This window comes from Pollicipes pollicipes, unplaced genomic scaffold, assembly GCF_011947565.3.
Source record: "Pollicipes pollicipes isolate AB1234 unplaced genomic scaffold, Ppol_2.1 Scaffold_3447;HRSCAF=4054_pilon_pilon_pilon, whole genome shotgun sequence".
NCBI lineage: Eukaryota > Metazoa > Arthropoda > Thecostraca > Pollicipedomorpha > Pollicipedidae > Pollicipes > Pollicipes pollicipes.
The window spans coordinates 44,035,198-44,043,898 of record NW_023596297.1 but is presented as its reverse complement, the minus strand read 5'-3'; the positions used below and the strand labels follow the sequence as shown (position 1 = coordinate 44,043,898).

General features: G+C 52.7%; 2 protein-coding genes across 3 annotated transcripts; one reads left to right on the top strand and one right to left on the bottom strand.

The window, feature by feature from the left end:
• Positions 1 to 570: 570 nt before the first annotated feature.
• Positions 571 to 1,716, top strand: LOC119092683 (leucine-rich repeat-containing protein 51-like). The gene is made up of 2 exons (XM_037215648.1): positions 571 to 855; positions 1,181 to 1,716. Exons 1-2 carry the CDS (start codon positions 750 to 752, stop codon positions 1,687 to 1,689), a joined length of 615 nt encoding a protein of 204 aa, XP_037071543.1. The 5' UTR covers positions 571 to 749; the 3' UTR covers positions 1,690 to 1,716.
• Positions 1,717 to 1,817: 101 nt separating this feature from the next.
• Positions 1,818 to 6,789, bottom strand: LOC119092681 (diphthine methyl ester synthase). 2 transcript variants are annotated; one of them, XM_037215646.1, is made up of 2 exons: positions 6,570 to 6,789; positions 1,818 to 2,947 (listed from the first exon to the last, which is right to left on the bottom strand). In XM_037215646.1, the coding sequence occupies exon 2, from the start codon at positions 2,931 to 2,933 to the stop codon at positions 2,112 to 2,114; it is 822 nt and encodes a 273-aa protein (XP_037071541.1). In that variant the 5' UTR covers positions 2,934 to 2,947; positions 6,570 to 6,789; the 3' UTR covers positions 1,818 to 2,111. The 2 variants fall into 2 exon arrangements, with proteins under 2 accessions (XP_037071541.1, XP_037071542.1); XM_037215647.1 differs by lacking the exon at positions 6,570 to 6,789 and adding an exon at positions 6,438 to 6,540.
• Between the last annotated feature and the right edge of the window lie 1,912 nt (positions 6,790 to 8,701).

Here is an 8,701-nt window from a genome sequence, read left to right as displayed (position 1 = left end):
GTTCATCTATCAAATGGGAAGCTGCCAGCCAATAACCCGATCAGCGACGCTCCTGACTCAGGTGCAATCAAGGAACATCACGAAGGCCAAAATGCTCCCTGACTGATATCCATTAGTACGAAGATGGCGAACACCCTCACAGATTTCTGCGGCGCACTGCCTGGCATTAACAATCCCGACTCCCGCAGGCTTTCTGGAATAACCAGTTTGGTCGCATTTTAATGAGGGTTTTGTGAATCAAGGCTCGTGCCATGTGAGTTATCGGGTTGTGTTACATAATGACGTCATCAGAATGATTGCCGCGATTAATGGGCGTTTGGGCCGCGAAGGTCGTTTTATTTCCTTTGACACTCGCACCGGTGTGCTTGTTCGATACCCTGCACGCCATCTGGCTGCCTGTCCACTGGTAACGACTCCCGACGACCGCCCACTGGACCCCCCTCCCCTCCCCCCGTGTCGCGTGACTGATTGATGACTGTCGTGCCGACGGTCTGTCGCGTGCCCCTGGATCGGCTCAGGCAGACAGACTTACAGTTGGCGTCATCCGCTGGCCAGGTGGAGGAGCCCGTCCTTCAACGTCGCGTTCTTTGCCGCGAAGAAACGACCGATTTTGCAAAGAAACGATTCGTGGCAGCGTGCTGTGCAGTGGTGCTCGCGCTGCTTGCTTTCGCGGGAGCGGGGACGTGAGTGATAACAGTTTGTGTGGATCTGGCAAGCGTGAAGCTGTTCCCAACACTGAGGCCACCCCCATGACCGACGCTAGGCTATGGCTGGAGAACCGGCGCATGTCGGTGAACCCGTTCGAGTGGCTCGAGCCAGTGGACTACTCGTTTCTTAGACTGGCAGCGTTTAATGGTGAGTAACACGTTTCATCAACCTCGCATGGTGTTTCCAACCCTCCAGATATAGCAATGTGTCAGTTTTCTTGTAACATCCCATTGTAAGAGCGAGAGCACCATGGCTGTTTTATCCTCACCCGGCTGGAGGACTGGGTTTGCAAGATACCTTTGAACGAAGAAATGATGCATAGGCATGTGCGGTCTGACGCGTTCCCCACAGCAACCGTAGTGCCCGCCAGGGATATGGTATTTGTGATAATTGTGACTGACTTCACCGAGTCCCGCCCGGCCGGGTCCAGCCCAGCCGGCGCTGCCGGTGACCCGACGGCCGTGTGCCGCAGAGGTGGAGGGCGAGGACCCGCGCACCGACAGTCACTGCCCGCGCGTCGACCCCGAGTCTAAGCGGTTCATCGCCAGCACGGTGCGATTCAACAACAACCACATCACGGAGCTGCCGAGCCTGTCGGCCACGCTCGACTCCCTGCTCTTCGACCGCGGCATGCTCACCTGGCTCGATCTCTCCTTCAACGCCATCGCGGCCATCGACGCCAACCTGACGTGCCTGACCAGCCTGCGCGTGCTCTACTTTCACGCCAACCAGCTGGCCAGCTTGCAGGAGGTGGCCAAGCTGACGATGCTGCCGTACCTGCGAGCGCTGACGCTGCACGGCAACCCGCTGGAGGAGGGCACGCCGCGCTACCGGACGCGCGTGCTGCTACTGCTGCCTGGGCTTCGCTCGCTCGACTTCAGCGCCGTCACGCGCCGGGACCGCGCAATCGCCCAGTTTAACATGCTGCCCAAGCCGCGGCCGCGCAGAATTAAGGACGACGACGATGACGCGGCCGTCTGATGCGCTCCGTCCCAGGCTCACGGAAATTTCGTCTGCGCGTAGGACTAGAACTTGATGTACGTCTTTTATGCTCAATGGCAGCCTCGCAATGTTTAATATTGGGAACTGTTCTCTCGTAAAGCGCATACGACGCGGGCTTGGCTGTTTATTTCAACTCACGATTGCCTCAGTTCAAACATTGATTGTCGACAAATCCGAGTAAAAAAATCGGTCCCCTGTCGACGTTAGTACCGCAGCTTATGACTTGCAACCTCGAGCCGACACGCAGATATTATTGAACACATTGCACTTCATCAATAAGCGGCACCCGCCATCGCACCGGCTCGGAAGTGTGAGCCTGCAGGACACGAAACCGAACAAGACTTCGCAACACCGGGAATTCAACCTCAGATATAATAAACCAAGACATACACTGCATTCCCCTAATCACTGGACTTGGGTTCGAACTGTTTCAGAAAGTCCTCCTCCATGGGATGGGTCTTTCCCACGATCACAAGCGAATGAAGCGGCGGGCCGGCGTCACAGACGGCCAGGTCGCGGAGAGGGCCCACCTCGATCCGCTGCCGGTCGGTGCCGACGCGCGCCAGGCCGACGGCGCGCGTGCTCGGCGTCAGGCCCGCCCAGTCCTCGGGCCGGTCGGCTACCGCCTCCAGCAGCTGGCCGGCCGCCGCCGACACGCTCATGTAGCGCGGCGGCTCGAACACGCGCCGGCCGCGCACCAGGTTCTCCACGCTCTGCTCCTTCACCTTGATGTCGAGCAGGCAGAGCGTGTGCAGGCCGCGCGCCAGGTTGGCGTCGATCCGCTCGACAAAGCTGTCGGGCCGCCACGTTTCGGTCCAGAACGGGATGGAGACCGTCTCGCCGAAGCTGTACAGCTGCAGGCCGCAGCACCCGACGGCGCTCATGATGCTGGCGTTGTGCACCACCTGGCAAGGCACGCCGCGCTCGGCGGCGCGCAGCACCAGGTCGTGGTGCGTGGTGGCGGCGAATGGGTCGCCGACCACCAGCAGGGCGACGTCGCGCTCGGTAGCGCCGGCGATGACCGAGTCCAGGCCCTGCTCGACTGTCTCGCGGTCGGCCAGCGTCACCGGCCGGCCGTACAGCTCCTCCAGCGCCTCCACGCCGCACGTCAGGATCGAGGTGTACGCCTCCAGGTAGACGGCGTCGCAGCGGCGCACTATCTCCAGGCCCTTCACGGAGATGTCGCGGGCGTCTCCCAGGCCCAGACCCACCAGGTAGAACATGGCCGCCCACCTAGCTGGAACGGCGACGACAGCAGATGTCAGGCGTTGGGCTGCCGCCGGGTGACATGTACGTGGCATGAAGCACAACCCGCAAATTTGCAGCTCTCAATAGCTTTTTATGAGCGACAGGTGACTCAGCCAGTGCTTCAATATCAGATACAAACGGCAACACATTAAAATGGCACACAGTATCACCAAGGAATACTTTCGGAATGGTTTCAGCAGGCTGCTGTACAGACTGCAGGATAAGAGACTGTAGTTGCTGTCGTGGCGTGCATGTCAAACACATGGTCCGATATAATGCCTGGGGAAACATTCCGAGAGTTGATTTGATTCTTACGCAGTACAACGTCAATGAGTATAACGACGTTAGGAAAAGGAGCGTCCCGGTCAAATGCCAGGCAACAGCCTGAGAAAATGGGCACGGTACTGTCAATGCCCGCCAATCTCTGTACACTGTCAGACTTGATGTGATCGCGCTCTTCAGCCGCCTCGGTAGCGTACGATTCCCCTGTTGTGTTAGCAAGAGGGAAGTCATTCGGTATTCATTCCCTTCGTCACTGCACTTGGGTTTGAACTGTTCCAGGAAACCTCTCCCACATGTAGTGTGTGTTGCCTGTGATTGCGAGTGAGCAGCGTGGTGGACAGGTCATCGTCCGCCATCTAACGGAGTGGCCGAACTTTCCCTACCCTGTTACCTATCATTCAGTTGGTGCCAGCGCTACCGGCTGACAGTGCACAGCAATCCGAAACTGGTGTGAGGAGTTAACTTTTGGGCTCATGAGCAACTTGTCGGCCGGCGAACGAAACGCGTGGGAAAATAATCGAATGCGCATTAATCCGAAGGGAAGTTTCCCGTATGCCCAGCGTAGCACAGGTCCGTCTCCAAACTAGGGGCGCAGGCAGCACCCGCGCCACAGCCGGTCCCCATCACCGGCCTCCGCTCTCAGGCGGCACAGGGCCGTCTCTAGACGACAGGCGCAGGCAGCACCCCACCACAGCCGGTCCCCATCACCGGCCTCCGCTCTCAGGCGGCACAGGGCCGTCTCTAGACGACAGGCGCAGGCAGCACCCCACCACAGCCGGTCCCCATCACCGGCCTCCGCTCTCAGGCGGCACAGGGCCGTCTCTAGACGACAGGCGCAGGCAGCACCCCACCACAGCCGGTCCCCATCACCGGCCTCCGCTCTCAGGCGGCACAGGGCCGTCTCTAGACGACAGGCGCAGGCAGCACCCGCGCCACAGCCAGTCCCCATCACCGGCCTCCGCTCTCAGGCGGCACAGGGCCGTCTCTAGACGACAGGCGCAGGCAGCACCCGCGCCACAGCCAGTCCCCATCACCGGCCTCCGCTCTCAGGCGGCACAGGGCCGTCTCTAGACGACAGACGCAGGCAGCACCCGCGCCACAGCCAGTCCCCATCACCGGCCTCCGCTCTCAGGCGGCACAGGGCCGTCTCTAGACGACAGGCGCAGGCAGCACCCCACCACAGCCGGTCCCCATCACCGGCCTCCGCTCTCAGGCGGCACAGGGCCGTCTCTAGACGACAGGCACAGGCAGCACCCCACCACAGCCGGTCCCCATCACCGGCCTCCGCTCTCAAGCGACGCCGCAAACGGCAAGCAGCTACCATTCGGATGTTACGATCATCATCAATGCAGGCAAGATGACCAAACTTTTTTGTTATTACATCCATATTTACTGCAGAGAAGATTAAGTTGCTCTGGCACCCTCATACAATGCACAGCTTTTCCTCAGATTTCCTCCCAATCAAGAAGGGTTGTGAAATAACTTCAGTATGTCATAAGCAAAGTAGTGCAAAATTTGTTTAGTGTCAATCCCCCAGTGTTATACCCACTTTGTTGCTGGGGTGATGCTATCAGCTCCTCCAGTTGGGGCTGAGGGGGTAGATAAAACACCTTTTGTTTGTCTATATTCCTACACATCAAAATGGCTTAAGTATGTGTCCAATATCCACTAATATACTTTAGCACAGACCACCTCAATGGCAGTCAACAGGTCAGAAAAGATTTGGAATCATATCTTGCTATCACAACTATGACAATCATGGCAGCAAACATACTGTCTGTTTCCCTTGCTCAGCACCATACCTGCTTATGTCATGTACACCCCCCTCACCATGAGCCAACTTGAGTGTATGCAACTGGGTGGTCTGTGACAATAATGTACAGGATTAATGCATGGCATGTGTGGCATAAGCTTCACCACATTCAAACCAAAATAAATCTTATTTTGGTCATCACATAAATATTTCAAAACAGAGTGCACCAAATGGTTCCAACCATGCATACACTGTGAATACTTCAAAGACAAATGAGCTGCACATTTTGACCTGTGCTAACAGAAACACAATTGCTTTGAAGCTATGACATGATGTGGCAGTTAGAATGCCTTCTCAACTCTAATTTCACCATAGTCCAACTTTTTATATCAAAATTGCTCTAAAATGGTCCTAAATCCTAGATAGAAATGTGTTTGGTAGCTATCCAGCATGATGACATCTTTTTGTAGTTGCAGCATATAGCTTTTTGAGCATTTCACTTTAAAAAATATGAGCTAATGCAGGCAATGTCAGGTTTCCTCAACATCCTGTTTGCCATCCAGGGTATAAGAAACAGTAACTGAGGTTAGGCAGTCAAATATTCAGAAATTAAAAATCACTCTTAATCTTGGGCCACATGTGCCATTATTATATCTTATCATTATGTATATATATATATATATATATATATATATATACATATAAGTAATTCTGCACCACCCACAAACACTGTACTTCCATTCTAGTATATAGTGCAAATCTGAAGCAAAATATTTTGGCTTACCATTTAAACAGCTTTAAAGCACCAGTTTTTCTATTACCATAACACCTGGCACTGACTTTGATAAAACCTCAACAGCAAACATGCATTTGTATATGAGCAGCTACACCTTGCAGATTCTTCCTTGTTAAGTGAGGAACTTATGCCTCACCTTACATCTGATAATATTTTTGATTATGCAATTGTGTGACTAATTTATTATTGTTGATTGGAGTTTTAGGGTGTGCCAACTACTGAGATAACTTTGTGCTCAGTGTGGCTAATTTACAAACTTGATAAGATCTTACAAACAAATTTCAGGTTGCAAATGTAAGGTTACATCACACATTCTTGATTCATGATTCTCAACTTTACACAAAGGGTTCCTCCCAAACTGTGACAACTGCAGTTTAAACCTCAACATATGCAAAATTTGATTTGCAAGGGTCACTGAGCAATATTTCCATCATGGCATGTGCTCTACAACCAACTTGTTCAGGATTACAATGACCTGTGAGTATATTACATATCTAAACTGTGGCACAAAAATTGAAGTGTGCAATCACTAGGCATTTTGGTCATGGAATGGAATGAACATTACTTAAAATAAAATAAATGGAGCATTCTCTGACACAATATTGTGAATTGATTGAACTGACAGGTGTAAGCAATGATAAAACAAACCTAACTTGACGCTGGTTTATTATTACAATGAACCACTTGTACTGGTCATTGTCAACATTTGTACCTAACTCTGCAAAACACATCATGTCCATCTTGACACTTGCACGTGCAATAAATGAACCATATACCAACCTCGTCTTACGCGAACTTCTCGCTAGCAGACCGGCTTTTCCCCCAGCACACGCAGATTACAAGACAGGACCAGGCTATGTAGCCGATAGAAATGGCCACCAACCAACTAAACCAGGTATTTTGGGCTAGTATGACAAAAATAAACGTACAAGTTTGACATGGGACGTCAGATACCCATAAACCCACGTGGCAGACACTGTGAGAGCTGAGTAAAAACACGTGTTTTTTGTAGTCAGGGATTGTAGCACGTGCGTAGGATCTGTCTTCTTAACGCTGGAAAGCTTCCGAATGTCACCACTAAATGATGTTATATGACTTGTCGAGGGCATAATGAGTGGATGCGTCGGCTGAGGCCAACAACGCGAACGGTTAACGGCGCTCTTCAAATTCTGACAACATTTCGGACAGGGTTGTCAATATTTGTAAATCCTTATGTGTGGGGGAGGGGTCGAAATGAAGGCCCAACAACTTACCCTCCCCATTTCTTCTCACCGGATTTAGCCCACTTTATTTTGGCTTAACGCGATGCATATTTTTAATCTTTACATAATTCAATAAAAGTCCTTAATTTAGGCAGTATAAAAGTCATGCAGGGTTGGGCCCAGGGATCAGGCACTGGTCAAAAACGTCTCTTCCGACTGGCACGTGAACGCGCCCTATAGAGGCCACCTGAGAGCGCCAACGGCACTCTTCTTTGGCAGTCATGGGAGACGGCACGCATTTTGGTTGTGAGGGACGGGGACCGGGTTAGCCACAAAGGACTTAAGTCATCCCCATATTCCAGAGCTTCTCGTTTTAACCTCACAAACCATTGCGTGTCTTCTGGCGCTAGGCATGTGATGTTTATTGCATCGTTTATCCGTTCACCTGTTACGATTTGTATCTTGTGGTGAGAGCAACCATGACTTTGGTATGAAAGTGGTACGAGGCGCCACTACGTAGAAATCTCAAAGAAAATAGCCCTTGTGTTATGATCACCTTTTACCCACGTTTTTTGTAGAAAATAGCCCTTGTGTTATGATCACCTTTTACCCACGTTTTTTGCCTGCCACCTGCCAAAAACATTCGGGGGGGGGGGGGCAAGGCAACATTGGAGAGGTTCAACTCAACATGGGAAGGGGGAGGGGGGGGGGCAGGGCCCTCACAAAAGAATACAAATCGACATTCGTGATTTCGGATACCTCGACCATGTACAGGGGCGGCAGGACGATAGTTCTCTTTTTTGATAGATTTGTAAGCGTGGAAATGAAAGCTGTAGCCCGCCCCACATACAGCGGGGGGGGGGGGGGGCGACGTATCAGAACAAACGTCCTAAAATGCCACCAAGGCAATGGGAGCGAGCCGTTTTGCTGGCTGTTGGGTGAAAGACCACATCGTGAACCGATGAAGAAGTCCACGGGCACCGAACAAGTATCAACAAAGTGAGCAGCGTTCAAGGTCCTTACCATTTTTTCTTGTCTGATGGGTAACGGAGCCGTGGCGACCTTATTCGCTTTCACCAGCTAGCAAATATTCTCCGTATAATGCGGCAGCGGAAGAATAAGCTGGAGTGCAGCAAGTGGTGATTGTTGTCGCGACAGCCCATACGATATCACAGGTCCGACGACAGGGACCAATATGTCGGCGGTGGAGCACTGGCCTTGCAGCTCAGCACGGCTGGCCTTTGGCAGGGATGGTCGTGAATGTCGAAGATGGAGCCATGCTGATAACCGACGCTGCGGGATAGATAATGATTGACTGCCATACGTGTTCGCCGTTCATTAACAACAGATACTTGCCATTGATTTGAAAGACTGCCTGATTATCAGAATGATTGCTCACGAGCTTCCTTCGACAACCGGTAGTCCTGATAACGGGGGAGGAGCTGCACCGGACCTGACCGAGTCTCTGAGGAAACGCAAGGCGGGGCTGGACAGGAAGCAACAAGGACGGAAGAAGCGGCTGAAGGAGGAGGAGAAGCTGATAGCCTCCAAACATCGCCAGAAAGGGGCGAGCGCGCCTACGGCGGTGGACGCTTGACTTGTGAGGCTGGCCAGCGACGAGCGGCCTGGGGCAGATCCAGAGGAGGGGGGGGGGGGGGGCACGGGGCCATACCCCTCTCGGACCCCGAAGGGGCCCATTGGCTCCGAGGG